We start from the raw sequence: 16,649 nt of genomic DNA, 5'->3' as shown, positions 1-16,649 counted from the left end.
ATGGCCTAAAAAACTTGGAGCACCGACATCATATGGGCCAGCTGCCAAATAAGCCCTGCCCTCTAGAGCGGAGGGTGATGTGCAGGGCTTAGATGGATGCACCACATGAGCCTTCAATCACAGGACCAATAGAGTGTAGAGATGCGCAGTGACCGCCTGAGGGGGTACCCTGCCATAACCCTTGTCTTCAGTGCCATCAATGGAGTTGAGGGCGGCAGAAGTGGAGGAATAAACATGCACTGATTGGGGCGCAACACGGGTCCCAATCTATTACCTGGGGTCCCGGGACTGTTTAACATTTTTAACTGTTTAACAGCACTTTGCGTGTGTTTTGTAACTTGCAACTTGTAAAATTAGGATGAGAAAAGTGTGAGCGGGAAATAAGGTGGGGGGGAAAAAACATGCGTGACGCGAAGTTAATGTTAGTACTGCAAGCGGACGGTATCAAGCTGTCTCATGTGAATTCCTTCTTTAAGCTTCATAAGATTAACTGATTGAGCTTTAAGCATATGTTTTATATTGTTTTCTTTTACTGAAGAAGAGACGCACCTATTAAACACGCACGATGGTGCAGCGCAGTCGGCTTTGTGTATACCCACTTCTAAATCCACTATGATGCGCATCATTCAGTAGTGTCTTGCATTAGCCAAAATCATGACAGTCGACCACATAGTATCTTATCCAATTGCACGTGAATAAATGCAAATACTCCATAACAGCAAGACCGTGGTGCCGGCTTCCTTGAAAATATGATTGCGCCCGCACCTGCTTTGTCCTGCTTCGTGACAGAAATGCCGCCTGCATGCGCGAGAGCATGTAACTCAGAGTGGTAACATGATAATTAATTGTTGATTACTAATTTGAATCAGTACATTATAACGAAAACAATACCTTAAATAAATTAAGAGTTCTTAAGCCTCGTTCAGATTACTTCTCCAGACACCACTACATCACTGCGCACGCATTTCTTGTTCTGTGCGTTTTTTTGAAAAAAAAAAAGAGAAAAAAAAAAAAAAATGCTCCAAGCTGGAATAACGAATAAATTAAGAAGGTTCTTTCACTCGGCAAGAAAGAGGAACAGCCTAACATGGTTTGATCACAGTCAGGGCTACTAACAGTAGGTAAGCCAAAAAGTTTTTTTTCGCAACTTGTTTATTGACTTGTTAGCAGTTTGCTGTGCAATATGTGCCGACCGGGTGCAGTCGGGTCTCTGTCTTCCCAGCCGGGTTCGGGTCCAATTTACGAATAACGGTCGGGTCCGCGTCGGGTCCGGGTAGTAAATTTAAGGCATTTCTTGGGTCTGCACGGGTTCGGGTCCCACTTTCAAATTAAATACGGGTCCGGGTCGGTTCTGTGCAACAAATTTACGGGTCTCTTCGGGTTCGGGTACGAATTTTTGGACCCGTGAAGACCTCTAGTCTCAGGATCTGGAACACACCCACTCCTCTGCATGCAAAGCTGTCAACAACAACAACATCGGTGACAGCTTCCTCCTCCGATCTACTAAAAGATATCAAGCTGCTAGATGCAGTCGAGGGGTGCTGATCCTCACAAGTGAAATGCACTGGTGAATCGAGGTGCTCCAGGAAGAGTGAAGCATGCGGGACCTGTGACGAGTTCATAGAGCCTGATAAATCGGTTATGTTGCCCCACTGTTTCTTCCTCCAAGGATCCTGGTTTCTAAAGAACCAATGTTGTTCACAATCTACAGAATGTAAAAACAAGCTCACAGGTACATTCGAGTTGTTTTGTATTTTAGTTTATGTTAAACGTTGCTTTTCACTGTCCCGCATGTTTAACAGTGCTCTCGACCTCATCACACCATTGTGAGGACACATACAAATAGTATAAATTACTGATTGTAGAAATAATAAATAATAAAATAAAATAATAACAAATAATAAAAGTTTTTCATTGTAGTAGTCTAACTCTGAAACCAGACCAAAAAAATTGCTTAAGCCTTAGTTGTAGGAGTATGGAAATAGAGAGGGTGGCGCTAGGGGTGGGCTAAGGGGGCTGAAGCCCCAAATGTTTTCAGTAAAGACCTGAATGTTTTATTATTAACGTCATAGAAAATATTTAATTAATAAAAAAGTCATGACCCTTTTTAAAAAAACTAGATTTCCCCCATTAAAATTTGCAGCGCAAATGTGACCACACCTTATTTAGTAAATTATTCTTACAAGTTTTAGTAAGACTTAGGTTCTAACAGAAGTGTATGTGGTCTTACCTGCTCTAAGTCAAAGTTTTCAGGCTCAAAGCCGGTGGGCAAGCCGATATCCAGAACCACAAATCTTTGCTCTCTCTCAAGAGCCCTGACAAAAAGAAAAACATAAAGCAAAAAATGTTATAACTTGTTCTGCCAAGAGGGTATAAAACAACTGCTTACCTCACTCTGATAGTAAGTTTGTAGGACATTTCTACATCAGGTCTGTGATTTTCTAAAATAGATCACAGACATTTGATCAACATGTTTGATATTAATGTTTCAAATATACAGTAAGAAATCTTAAAACTGTGTCAAGAACGTACTATTAGTCTTCTCAATGGAGACATCCAGTTGGAAGCCATTACATGTGCTGTTCTCATACACATCAGGAAGCTCATGGTACTCTGTTACTACCTGGGACACATAAAACAGAAAATTATTAATTATTTAAAACTATTTTAGAATCCAATAACACTAATGTTGCGGGTTGGTATCTTGGTTATATCTTGTGCAAGAACTGCATACACGTGTGTGTGTGTGTGTGTGTGGATATATAATATACCTCCAAAATTCCCTTGCCATTCCCAGTAGCCACCACTGTGAATTCCTTGCCAAATGGAACCTAAAAGACATCAAAGTGGGAAACAGAACTATCACTTTTTAAACCTAAACTGGCCAGTGATCCTGACTGATGTCAATACATAGTCCACATTACGTTTCAGGCAGTGCTGGGAACTTTTGAATCTGTAGATCACTGTTAGGAAATTTGAAGCTGATGTCTTACAGCTCATCAATGATATCAATCTCAATACCTTATTTAAATAGTCTTTCCACTAATCACATTAAAAGAATACTCTGTTTTGTATATTTGCTGTGTAATTTATATTTATGTGTCTACAATTTCTTATTCTTCTTTTTAATTAATTGTACATCAATTCAGAATAACCTTAATTACTATTGAAAATTTTTTAATGAAAGTTGTATTCCATAATTAAATTTGTTAAACAAGCTGACATAAATATCTAAATTTGACGATAAACATACTGTACTGTCTAGAAATTATTCTGTGCTGAAAGAGTGAAAGTCCCCATATGCTCACCTGAGCAGTTTGAAGCTCATAAACCATTTTGGGAAGGATGTTCCACAGAGTAGTTCTCTGACCAGGCACGTGGAGCTCCACCCTTAATGTATGTTTAGAAGGAGGAGGCCTCTTTACTAGGTACTCAGAGAGGGCCTGTAGCACTACCATAGTGGACTGGGGATAAAAAAAAGAGGACAGCTTTTACATATGCATTATCATAATATCTTGTTAGATACAAGTCTTGTTTTGGTTTATGGGTGTACTAGAATAGGTTGTCATGCTTGATTGTTCTAAAAGGGGACTTCCGGTTCCGGTCTCCTGTTGCAGAGTGGTGTGCGTTTGTAGCTCCCTAGAGTTTTATTCTTCTGAGGAAATCTCTATTTTACTATTACTTTCTGTTGTTTAAAGTGATAAAATATAGCTTTTTTCCCCCACCAGATTTCTGTTATTATCCATCAAACTAATCCGATCGCTCGCTTTTAATCTATAACCGCCAGTGCAACGCCGCGCTGTGCGTTAGCATTCCGTTTGCCGGTTAGCCTGCCATTTGCGTTCCCACTCACGTCTCTATCCACGTCTACTACCGCTTTCCTTTCTTCCCTCGCTCTCGTTGATCGCTCGTTTTTATTCTACAACCGCGAGTGCAGCGTGTTTGTAGTGTGTTAGCCGGTTAGCTTGCCATTCACTTTTAATTTTTCTCTACGCCTTTTTCTACACAAGTTCATCAGACAACAGTGGTGAGTTGAAATCATTCTACATCTACGGTGAGTAATGGCTTCTTCTCCTTTCCTGGTAACCTGCATCACCTGTCATATGTATAGTTTATCAATCTCTGTCGGCAGCGAGGGATTCACATGTGATAAATGCAGGGAAATAGTTAGGCTGACAGAGAAGATTTCAGAACTAGAGACGCGCATCCAAACTTTAATCGAGGATAGTAAGAATGTGAGGGCATTAGATACGGCTTTGGATGCGACTAGCTTAGGAAGTCCCGTACATTGTTCGGTTCTGGTAACTTCGCCTTTGCAGCAGGGCAACTGGGTGACTGTGAGACGGCATGCATGCAAAGCTGTCAACAACAACAACATCGGTGACAGCTTCCTCCTCCGATCTACTAAAAGATATCAAGCTGCTAGATGCAGTCGAGGGTGCTGATCCTCACAAGTGAAATGCACTGGTGAATCGAGGTGCTCCAGGAAGAGTGAAGCATGCGGGACCTGTGACGAGTTCATAGAGCCTGATAAATCGGTTATGTTGCCCCACTGTTTCTTCCTCCAAGGATCCTGGTTTCTAAAGAACCAATGTTGTTCACAATCTACAGAATGTAAAAACAAGCTCACAGGTACATTCGAGTTGTTTTGTATTTTACGTTGCTTTTCACTGTCCCGCATGTTTAACAGTGCTCTCGACCTCATCACACCATTGTGAGGACACATACAAATAGTATAAATTACTGATTGTAGAAATAATAAATAATAAAATAAAATAATAACAAATAATAAAAGTTTTTCATTGTAGTAGTCTAACTCTGAAACCAGACCAAAAAAATTGCTTAAGCCTTAGTTGTAGGAGTATGGAAATAGAGAGGGTGGCGCTAGGGGTGGGCTAAGGGGGCTGAAGCCCCAAATGTTTTCAGTAAAGACCTGAATGTTTTATTATTAACGTCATAGAAAATATTTAATTAATAAAAAGTCATGACCCTTTTTAAAAAAACTAGATTTCCCCCATTAAAATTTGCAGCGCAAATGTGACCACACCTTATTTAGTAAATTATTCTTACAAGTTTTAGTAAGACTTAGGTTCTAACAGAAGTGTATGTGGTCTTACCTGCTCTAAGTCAAAGTTTTCAGGCTCAAAGCCGGTGGGCAAGCCGATATCCAGAACCACAAATCTTTGCTCTCTCTCAAGAGCCCTGACAAAAAGAAAAACATAAAGCAAAAAATGTTATAACTTGTTCTGCCAAGAGGGTATAAAACAACTGCTTACCTCACTCTGATAGTAAGTTTGTAGGACATTTCTACATCAGGTCTGTGATTTTCTAAAATAGATCACAGACATTTGATCAACATGTTTGATATTAATGTTTCAAATATACAGTAAGAAATCTTAAAACTGTGTCAAGAACGTACTATTAGTCTTCTCAATGGAGACATCCAGTTGGAAGCCATTACATGTGCTGTTCTCATACACATCAGGAAGCTCATGGTACTCTGTTACTACCTGGGACACATAAAACAGAAAATTATTAATTATTTAAAACTATTTTAGAATCCAATAACACTAATGTTGCGGGTTGGTATCTTGGTTATACCTTTGTGCAAGAACTGCATACACGTGTGTGTGTGTGTGTGTGTGGATATATAATATACCTCCAAAATTCCCTTGCCATTCCCAGTAGCCACCACTGTGAATTCCTTGCCAAATGGAACCTAAAAGACATCAAAGTGGGAAACAGAACTATCACTTTTTAAACCTAAACTGGCCAGTGATCCTGACTGATGTCAATACATAGTCCACATTACGTTTCAGGCAGTGCTGGGAACTTTTGAATCTGTAGATCACTGTTAGGAAATTTGAAGCTGATGTCTTACAGCTCATCAATGATATCAATCTCAATACCTTATTTAAATAGTCTTTCCACTAATCACATTAAAAGAATACTCTGTTTTGTATATTTGCTGTGTAATTTATATTTATGTGTCTACAATTTCTTATTCTTCTTTTTAATTAATTGTACATCAATTCAGAATAACCTTAATTACTATTGAAAATTTTTTAATGAAAGTTGTATTCCATAATTAAATTTGTTAAACAAGCTGACATAAATATCTAAATTTGACGATAAACATACTGTACTGTCTAGAAATTATTCTGTGCTGAAAGAGTGAAAGTCCCCATATGCTCACCTGAGCAGTTTGAAGCTCATAAACCATTTTGGGAAGGATGTTCCACAGAGTAGTTCTCTGACCAGGCACGTGGAGCTCCACCCTTAATGTATGTTTAGAAGGAGGAGGCCTCTTTACTAGGTACTCAGAGAGGGCCTGTAGCACTACCATAGTGGACTGGGGATAAAAAAAAGAGGACAGCTTTTACATATGCATTATCATAATATCTTGTTAGATACAAGTCTTGTTTTGGTTTATGGGTGTACTAGAATAGGTTGTCATGCTTGATTGTTCTAAAAGGGGACTTCCGGTTCCGGTCTCCTGTTGCAGAGTGGTGTGCGTTTGTAGCTCCCTAGAGTTTTATTCTTCTGAGGAAATCTCTATTTTACTATTACTTTCTGTTGTTTAAAGTGATAAAATATAGCTTTTTTCCCCACCAGATTTCTGTTATTATCCATCAAACTAATCCGATCGCTCGCTTTTAATCTATAACCGCCAGTGCAACGCCGCGCTGTGCGTTAGCATTCCGTTTGCCGGTTAGCCTGCCATTTGCGTTCCCACTCACGTCTCTATCCACGTCTACTACCGCTTTCCTTTCTTCCCTCGCTCTCGTTGATCGCTCGTTTTTATTCTACAACCGCGAGTGCAGCGTGTTTGTAGTGTGTTAGCCGGTTAGCTTGCCATTCACTTTTAATTTTTCTCTACGCCTTTTTCTACACAAGTTCATCAGACAACAGTGGTGAGTTGAAATCATTCTACATCTACGGTGAGTAATGGCTTCTTCTCCTTTCCTGGTAACCTGCATCACCTGTCATATGTATAGTTTATCAATCTCTGTCGGCAGCGAGGGATTCACATGTGATAAATGCAGGGAAATAGTTAGGCTGACAGAGAAGATTTCAGAACTAGAGACGCGCATCCAAACTTTAATCGAGGATAGTAAGAATGTGAGGGCATTAGATACGGCTTTGGATGCGACTAGCTTAGGAAGTCCCGTACATTGTTCGGTTCTGGTAACTTCGCCTTTGCAGCAGGGCAACTGGGTGACTATGAGACGGCATAGTCGCGGGTCAAAACACCGCTCTTCCATTCCGATCAGAACATCAAACAGGTTCTCCCCACTCAGTGACGCACCCACTGAGAAACCTGATCAAAGTGCTCTAGTTATTGGCGATTCTATTGTACGGAACGTGAAAATAGAGACACCAGCCACCATAGTCCAGTGTTTACCGGGAGCCAGAGCGCCTGACATCTTGGCAAATTTAAAAGTGCTGGCTAATGCTAAACGTAAATTCAGTAAGATCGTTATTCACGTCGGCACAAATGATGTTCGACTTCGCCAGTCGGAGATCACTAAAAATAATGTTAAAGAGGTGTGTGAACTTGCAAGTATGATGTCAGACACTGTAATTTGCTCTGGCCCCCTCCCTGCGTATCGTGGTGACGAGATACATAGCAGACTGTCGTCACTAAATGGCTGGATGTCTAAGTGGTGCCCGCAGAATAACATAGGTTTCATAGACAATTGGACAAGTTTTTGGGGCAGACCTGACCTGTTGAAAAGAGATGGTCTTCATCCCTCCAAGGGTGGTGCTGCTCTTCTCTCTAGTAATATGGCATATAGTCTTAGAGTTTGCACTTGACTAACTGGGGCCCAGGTCAGGAAGCAGACAGACTGGCTAATCCGACCGTCTGCTAGCCGCCTCACGTCACCAGAATCAGTTAATTCTCAGCACATAGAGACCCTTTCACCTAGATATCATGCTATAGAGACTGTGTCTGTTCCCCGAGCTAGACAATACAAAAGACGTCCAAACCAATTTAAGAGTAACAATCTAATCAACGTTCAACAAATAAAAAACTTACATAATACAGAGAAACAAATGATAAAACTTGGCCTTTTGAATATCGGGTCCCTCTCTACAAAAGCGCTTTTTGTAAATGATATGATCATTGATCATAATCTAGATGTGCTATGTTTGACAGAAACCTGGCTAAAATCAGATGATTACATTATCTTAAACGAGTCTACTCCTCATGATTACTGTTATAAACATGAGCCACGTCTAAAAGGTAAAGGGGGAGGTGTTTCTACAATTTATAACAATATTTTTAGTGTTTCACAGAGAGCGGATTTCAAGTATTCACCATTATTTGAAGTAATGGTGCTTCATATAACATTATCCAGAGAAACAATTGTTAATGATAAATCCCCTATGACGTTTGTACTTGCTACTGTATACAGGCCACCAGGGCACCATACAGATTTTCTTCAAGAATTTGCTGATTTTATATCTGAGCTGGTGTTGGCTACAGATAAGGTCTTAATAGTAGGTGACTTTAACATCCATGTTGATATTGAAAATGATGCGCTGGCAGCTGCATTTACAGACATTCTAAATTCTATTGGAGTTAGACAACACGTGCCAGGTCCCACTCATTGTCGAAATCATACTCTAGACTTAATACTGTCACATGGAATTGATGTCAATGCCGTTGAGATTCTGCAGCAAAGTGATGATATCTCTGATCATTATCTAGTCTCATGTATTCTCCAGATGACTAAAACTGTAAATTCAACTCCTTATTACAAGTGTGGTAGAACCATCACTTCTACTACAAAAGATTGCTTTCTAAGTAATCTTCCTGACTTATCTGAATTCTTCAGCATGTCCAATAGCTCAGAAAAACTTGATGATGTAACAGAAACTATTGACTCTCTCTTTTCCAGGACTCTAGATACGGTCGCTCCTCTGCGCCTAAGGAAGATTAAGGAAAATAGTCCGACCCTGTGGTATAACGAGCACACTCGCGCCCTAAAGAGAGCAGCCCGGAAAATGGAGCGCAGCTGGAGGAAAACAAAATTAGAGGTTTTTCGTACTGCTTGGCGGGAATGTACCCTATCGTACAGAAAAGCGTTAAAATCGGCCAGATCTGACTACTTTTCGACTCTTTTAGAAGAAAACAAACATAACCCTAGGTATTTATTCAATACAGTGGCTTAGTTAACAAAAAATGAAGAACCAACAGGCACTGACTATGCCCATCAGCATAGCAGTAATGACTTTATGAACTACTTTACTTCTAAGATCGATACAATTAGAGACAAAATTGTCACTATGCAGCCGTCAATTACAGTGTCGCATCAGATAGTGCGCTATAGATCTCCTGGGGAACAATTCAACTCATTCTCTACTATAGGTCAGGAAGAATTGTATAAACTTGTTAAATCATCTAAACCAACAACTTGTATGCTAGACCCTATTCCATCTAGGCTACTAAAAGAGATGCTTCCAGATCTCATAGATCCTCTGCTAAATATTATTAATTCATCACTGTCATTAGGATATGTCCCCAAAACCTTCAAACTGGCTGCTATTAAGCCTCTAATTAAAAAACCACAACTTGACCCCAACGAATTAACTAATTACAGACCTATCTCGAATCTCCCATTTCTGTCAAAGATATTAGAAAAGGTTGTATCCTCACAGTTATCTTCCTTCCTACAGAAATATGATATCTGTGAGGATTTTCAGTCAGGTTTTAGACCGTACCATAGTACTGAGACTGCTCTTATTAGAGTTACAAATGATCTACTCTTGTCATCCGATCGTGGTTGTATCTCTCTGTTAGTGCTACTGGATCTTAGTGCTGCGTTTGATACTGTTGACCACAACATTCTCTTGAATAGACTTGAGAAACCAATTTGAAAAACTAATGGATTGTGTAGTTGAGTTAAAAAATTGGATGACAAGTAATTTCTTACTGCTAAATTCTGAAAAAACAGAGGTGTTAGTTATTGGGCCTAAAACCTCAGCGTGTAATAACCTAAAACACTGTCTAATACTTGATGGCTGTTCTGTCAATTCTTCGTCATCAGTTAGGAACCTAGGTGTGCTATTTGATGGTAATCTTTCCTTTGAAAACCACATCTCTAGTATTTGCAAAACTGCATTTTTCCATCTCAAAAATATATCTAAACTACGACCTATGCTATCAATGTCAAATGCTGAAACATTAATTCATGCGTTTATGACCTCACGGTTAGATTATTGTAATGCTTTATTGGGTGGTTGTTCTGCTCGCTTAATAAACAAACTCCAGCTAGTCCAAAATGCAGCAGCTAGAGTTCTTACTAGAACCAAAAAGTATGATCATATTAGCCCGGTTCTGTCAACACTGCACTGGCTCCCTATTAAACATCGTATAGATTTTAAAATCTTGCTAGTTACTTATAAAGCCCTGAATGGTTTAGCTCCCCAGTACCTGAGTGAGCTCTTATCGCATTATAGTCCCTCACGTCCGCTGCGTTCTCAAAACTCTGAACGCAATCTGATAATACCGAGAATATCAAAATCAACCGCGGGCGGCAGATCTTTTCTTATTTAGCGCCCAAACTCTGGAACAATCTACCCTACAATGTTCGGGACGCAGACACACTCTGTCAGTTTAAATCTAGATTAAAGACCCATCTCTTTAACCTTGCTTACACATAACAAATCCACATTCTTATAATTCAAATCCGTTAAAGGATTGTTAGGCTGCACTAATTAGGTCAACCGGAACCGGGAACACTTCCCATAACACCCGATGTACTCGGTTCATCGTCAGAAGAATGGCATCTACGCTAATATTAGTCTGTTTCTCTCTTATTCCGAGGTCACATCAACCACCAGATCCAGTCCGTATCCAGATCAGATGGTCACTGCAGTCCCCCGGATCCAGTCCGAACCCAGCCCAGACGGTGGATCAGCACCTAGAGACGACCTCTACAGCCCTGAATGTCAGCGGAGTCCACATCAACTAGATGAGCCCCAGAGACGGATCCACATTAAAGACCACATCACCTAGACGGCTGTCGGCACAAGACCACGGGAACTTTGGCCAGAGGAGAACTGGCCCCCCGACTGAGCCTGGTTTCTCCCAAGGTTTTTTTCTCCATTTGTCACCAATGGAGTTTTGGTTCCTTGCCGCTGTCGCCTCTGGCTTGCTTAGTTGGGGACACTTTCTCTTAACACAATATTGCATTTTATTTTATTGTTTTTGATTAACTACCTTTACCTATAATGTGAGTGTTTAATGTTGCCTTTGGCATTGTTGATGTACTGTTTCCTATTTAATACTGTACAGCCGCCTTGTCACAATTCTGTATTGTTAAAGGCGGTATATAAATAAAGGTGACTTGACTTGACTGACTTGACTTAAAAACATGCATACTTTTATATTTTACATAATTGCAGGAAATCTCTTCCCAGTCTTTCTCAAACACCCTGTTTAGTTCCTGTTTTGATGAAGCCCCTCCTTCCAAAATACGAAATGTGCTCAGTGTATTGTGATTGGCGACCACTTAGATCATACAAGTTTTACCTATCTGTCAATTGGAAATCTGTTGGCGATTAGGTCTCCAAAGTGTTTTTCAAAATCTTTGTTTAACATTATTTTAAGTGTCACCTCGTAGAAAGCTCACGCTTGCTGTCCATCCCTCCATTCTAAACTGAGCGATGGACGTTCTATTCAAGTTGGGCAAGTTCACATTCAGATTCACATCTTCACATTCAGTGCGTGCGTGCCCAAGCAGACTACTGTTCTGATATCGTACCCACAAGATTCTCCTCTCCTCATTACCATAAATGTCAGTTCCCCACCTTGTAGACAAACTCACACTTTTACAGCGTGCATAGACGCGGTGCTATCTGCTCTGAGACAGATCCGCATCTTAAATTACCTTGACGATTGGCTGATACTGGCCAGCTCGGAATAGGAACTTATCGCTCACAGGTCATTGATATTCGACCTCCTGGAGCGTCTTGGATTGAGAGCCCCAGACAGCAAGTTACCTATCTGGGAATGATTATAGACTCATTTGAGAGCTTGGATTATGCCGGAACGCTCCCGAGTATTCAGTGATTGGCGATTCAATGACGTCCCCTCAGGGCCTTTCAGAGGATGCTCGGCATCTGCTGCATCCTCTGGGTCTGCTATACATTCAATATTGGCTCAAAACTCACATTCTGTGCCAGCCTTAATAGGACACCATATTCTGGTCCAATCTGACAGCATTATGGTGATAAAATCAATCACCAACTCAGCCTTAGGTCACATTCCTCATTTATAGTTTGACTTGACATCTCCTGTTTTGGACACAAAGCAAACTCCACTTACTAAGAACGGTTCATGTGCTGGGCAGACTGAACCAAGGAGGGCACATGCTGTCCAGAGGAAATGTATCTCCAAGGGAATGGCGCCTGTATCCTAAGTCAGTTCAAATGATTCGGTCTGTCTTCGGGAGGGCAGAGGTGGACCTCTTCACCTCCAAAGACAACTATCACTGCCCAATCTATTTCTCAAAACAGTGGGTTGCTGTGGCATATGACTGGCCCAGCGCCTGCTTATATGCATTTCCCCAGATTGCCCTGCTTCCCAGATTGTCAGGCGGGTCAGGGAATCTAAGTGCTCACTCCTCTTGGTGGTGCCATTCTGGAAGAACCAGACTTGGTTCCCAGTAATGATTTAGCTGCTGTCTACAACCCCATGGCTGATACCACTGAGGAGTTTCTAAAGGGAGCTCGGAGATTGATTCCACCTCATCCTAGAACTGTGCCGACATGAGACTTCTCTATAGTCCTACAGGCCCTAAAGTGCCCTACTTTTGAGCCGCTTCAAATGGCTGACCTGTGGCCCATGTCACTCAAGCCCTCTTGCTGGCCTTAGCATTGGTCAAATGGGAAGCACTCTCTGTTAGCACTTCATGTCTGGTCCCAACAACTGTTAAGTTGTTCTCAAATTACCCTGTTAGCACTCCCCGTGACAGATCGTGAGCAGGGTCCCAACCTACTGTATCTTGTTAGTCTTATTGACTGTTAGCCTACTGTGCCTTGTTGAGCACTCTGATCTGTTCAGACATGATGCTTCAGAGACCGCTCAAAAGGTCTGGCTGTTATGAAGTAGAGACTCGCTGGATAGTAGATGCTATCACAGAGGTGTTAGTTATTGGGCCTAAAACCTCAGCGTGTAATAACCTAAAACACTGTCTAATACTTGATGGCTGTTCTGTCAATTCTTCGTCATCAGTTAGGAACCTAGGTGTGCTATTTGATGGTAATCTTTCCTTTGAAAACCACATCTCTAGTATTTGCAAAACTGCATTTTTCCATCTCAAAAATATATCTAAACTACGACCTATGCTATCAATGTCAAATGCTGAAACATTAATTCATGCGTTTATGACCTCACGGTTAGATTATTGTAATGCTTTATTGGGTGGTTGTTCTGCTCGCTTAATAAACAAACTCCAGCTAGTCCAAAATGCAGCAGCTAGAGTTCTTACTAGAACCAAAAAGTATGATCATATTAGCCCGGTTCTGTCAACACTGCACTGGCTCCCTATTAAACATCGTATAGATTTTAAAATCTTGCTAGTTACTTATAAAGCCCTGAATGGTTTAGCTCCCCAGTACCTGAGTGAGCTCTTATCGCATTATAGTCCCTCACGTCCGCTGCGTTCTCAAAACTCTGAACGCAATCTGATAATACCGAGAATATCAAAATCAACCGCGGGCGGCAGATCTTTTTCTTATTTAGCGCCCAAACTCTGGAACAATCTACCCTACAATGTTCGGGACGCAGACACACTCTGTCAGTTTAAATCTAGATTAAAGACCCATCTCTTTAACCTTGCTTACACATAACAAATCCACATTCTTATAATTCAAATCCGTTAAAGGATTGTTAGGCTGCACTAATTAGGTCAACCGGAACCGGGAACACTTCCCATAACACCCGATGTACTCGGTTCATCGTCAGAAGAATGGCATCTACGCTAATATTAGTCTGTTTCTCTCTTATTCCGAGGTCACATCAACCACCAGATCCAGTCCGTATCCAGATCAGATGGTCACTGCAGTCCCCGGATCCAGTCCGAACCCAGCCCAGACGGTGGATCAGCACCTAGAGACGACCTCTACAGCCCTGAATGTCAGCGGAGTCCACATCAACTAGATGAGCCCCAGAGACGGATCCACATTAAAGACCACATCACCTAGACGGCTGTCGGCACAAGACCACGGGAACTTTGGCCAGAGGAGAACTGGCCCCCCGACTGAGCCTGGTTTCTCCCAAGGTTTTTTTTCTCCATTTGTCACCAATGGAGTTTTGGTTCCTTGCCGCTGTCGCCTCTGGCTTGCTTAGTTGGGGACACTTTCTCTTAACACAATATTGCATTTTATTTTATTGTTTTTGATTAACTACCTTTACCTATAATGTGAGTGTTTAATGTTGCCTTTGGCATTGTTGATGTACTGTTTCCTATTTAATACTGTACAGCCGCCTTGTCACAATTCTGTATTGTTAAAGGCGGTATATAAATAAAGGTGACTTGACTTGACTGACTTGACTTAAAAACATGCATACTTTTATATTTTACATAATTGCAGGAAATCTCTTCCCAGTCTTTCTCAAACACCCTGTTTAGTTCCTGTTTTGATGAAGCCCCTCCTTCCAAAATACGAAATGTGCTCAGTGTATTGTGATTGGCGACCACTTAGATCATACAAGTTTTACCTATCTGTCAATTGGAAATCTGTTGGCGATTAGGTCTCCAAAGTGTTTTTCAAAATCTTTGTTTAACATTATTTTAAGTGTCACCTCGTAGAAAGCTCACGCTTGCTGTCCATCCCTCCATTCTAAACTGAGCGATGGACGTTCTATTCAAGTTGGGCAAGTTCACATTCAGATTCACATCTTCACATTCAGTGCGTGCGTGCCCAAGCAGACTACTGTTCTGATATCGTACCCACAAGATTCTCCTCTCCTCATTACCATAAATGTCAGTTCCCCACCTTGTAGACAAACTCACACTTTTACAGCGTGCATAGACGCGGTGCTATCTGCTCTGAGACAGATCCGCATCTTAAATTACCTTGACGATTGGCTGATACTGGCCAGCTCGGAATAGGAACTTATCGCTCACAGGTCATTGATATTCGACCTCCTGGAGCGTCTTGGATTGAGAGCCCCAGACAGCAAGTTACCTATCTGGGAATGATTATAGACTCATTTGAGAGCTTGGATTATGCCGGAACGCTCCCCGAGTATTCAGTGATTGGCGATTCAATGACGTCCCCTCAGGGCCTTTCAGAGGATGCTCGGCATCTGCTGCATCCTCTGGGTCTGCTATACATTCAATATTGGCTCAAAACTCACATTCTGTGCCAGCCTTAATAGGACACCATATTCTGGTCCAATCTGACAGCATTATGGTGATAAAATCAATCACCAACTCAGCCTTAGGTCACATTCCTCATTTATAGTTTGACTTGACATCTCCTGTTTTGGACACAAAGCAAACTCCACTTACTAAGAACGGTTCATGTGCTGGGCAGACTGAACCAAGGAGGGCACATGCTGTCCAGAGGAAATGTATCTCCAAGGGAATGGCGCCTGTATCCTAAGTCAGTTCAAATGATTCGGTCTGTCTTCGGGAGGGCAGAGGTGGACCTCTTCACCTCCAAAGACAACTATCACTGCCCAATCTATTTCTCAAAACAGTGGGTTGCTGTGGCATATGACTGGCCCAGCGCCTGCTTATATGCATTTCCCCAGATTGCCCTGCTTCCCAGATTGTCAGGCGGGTCAGGGAATCTAAGTGCTCACTCCTCTTGGTGGTGCCATTCTGGAAGAACCAGACTTGGTTCCCAGTAATGATTTAGCTGCTGTCTACAACCCCATGGCTGATACCACTGAGGAGTTTCTAAAGGGAGCTCGGAGATTGATTCCACCTCATCCTAGAACTGTGCCGACATGAGACTTCTCTATAGTCCTACAGGCCCTAAAGTGCCCTACTTTTGAGCCGCTTCAAATGGCTGACCTGTGGCCCATGTCACTCAAGCCCTCTTGCTGGCCTTAGCATTGGTCAAATGGGAAGCACTCTCTGTTAGCACTTCATGTCTGGTCCCAACAACTGTTAAGTTGTTCTCAAATTACCCTGTTAGCACTCCCCGTGACAGATCGTGAGCAGGGTCCCAACCTACTGTATCTTGTTAGTCTTATTGACTGTTAGCCTACTGTGCCTTGTTGAGCACTCTGATCTGTTCAGACATGATGCTTCAGAGACCGCTCAAAAGGTCTGGCTGTTATGAAGTAGAGACTCGCTGGATAGTAGATGCTATCACCCTGGCTTATAGAATCCTCCTGGGCATGGTCATGCAGGATTTGTATTGATGAGATTTGTGTGGCCGTCGAATGGTCATTGCCGTCCACTTTTAGTACATTTTTACAATTTGATTGTCCCCGCTTTGCAAGGATGGATCCTATTTGCTTAATCTACATCATTCCCTTTTTTGTGGAAGGGCAGTTTTGAATAGACCTCAAATTTGTAGCTCGGGTCTCCCCTATAGCTCATCTACACAAACATTATCAAATCTAAAACCCTTATAGGCCAAAATTTCAGTTTCTTCACCCTGACCAGTGTTCATGA

At 41.6% G+C, this 16,649-nt stretch overlaps 1 protein-coding gene across 4 annotated transcripts in view; it reads right to left on the bottom strand.

The window, feature by feature from the left end:
- Positions 1–16,649, bottom strand: part of LOC127160270 (complement C3) — a 64,698-nt gene that overhangs the window by 11,810 nt on the left and 36,239 nt on the right. The window contains exons 30-34 of one of the 4 annotated variants that reach the window (XM_051102929.1): positions 6,197–6,352; positions 5,660–5,719; positions 5,420–5,510; positions 5,277–5,328; positions 5,118–5,202 (exon numbers count right to left, since the gene is read on the bottom strand). In XM_051102929.1, the coding sequence (XP_050958886.1) occupies positions 5,118–5,202; positions 5,277–5,328; positions 5,420–5,510; positions 5,660–5,719; positions 6,197–6,352 (444 nt within the window). Of the gene's footprint in view, positions 1–2,230; positions 2,316–2,358; positions 2,442–2,532; positions 2,624–5,117; positions 5,203–5,276; positions 5,329–5,419; positions 5,511–5,659; positions 5,720–6,196; positions 6,353–16,649 lie in introns of those variants that run through there. The other 3 variants (XM_051102930.1, XM_051102931.1, XM_051102932.1) reach the window with 3 other exon arrangements.

This window comes from Labeo rohita, unplaced genomic scaffold, assembly GCF_022985175.1.
Source record: "Labeo rohita strain BAU-BD-2019 unplaced genomic scaffold, IGBB_LRoh.1.0 scaffold_310, whole genome shotgun sequence".
NCBI classification, from domain to species: Eukaryota; Metazoa; Chordata; class Actinopteri; order Cypriniformes; family Cyprinidae; genus Labeo; species Labeo rohita.
This window is presented reverse-complemented; position numbering and strand designations above follow the sequence as displayed.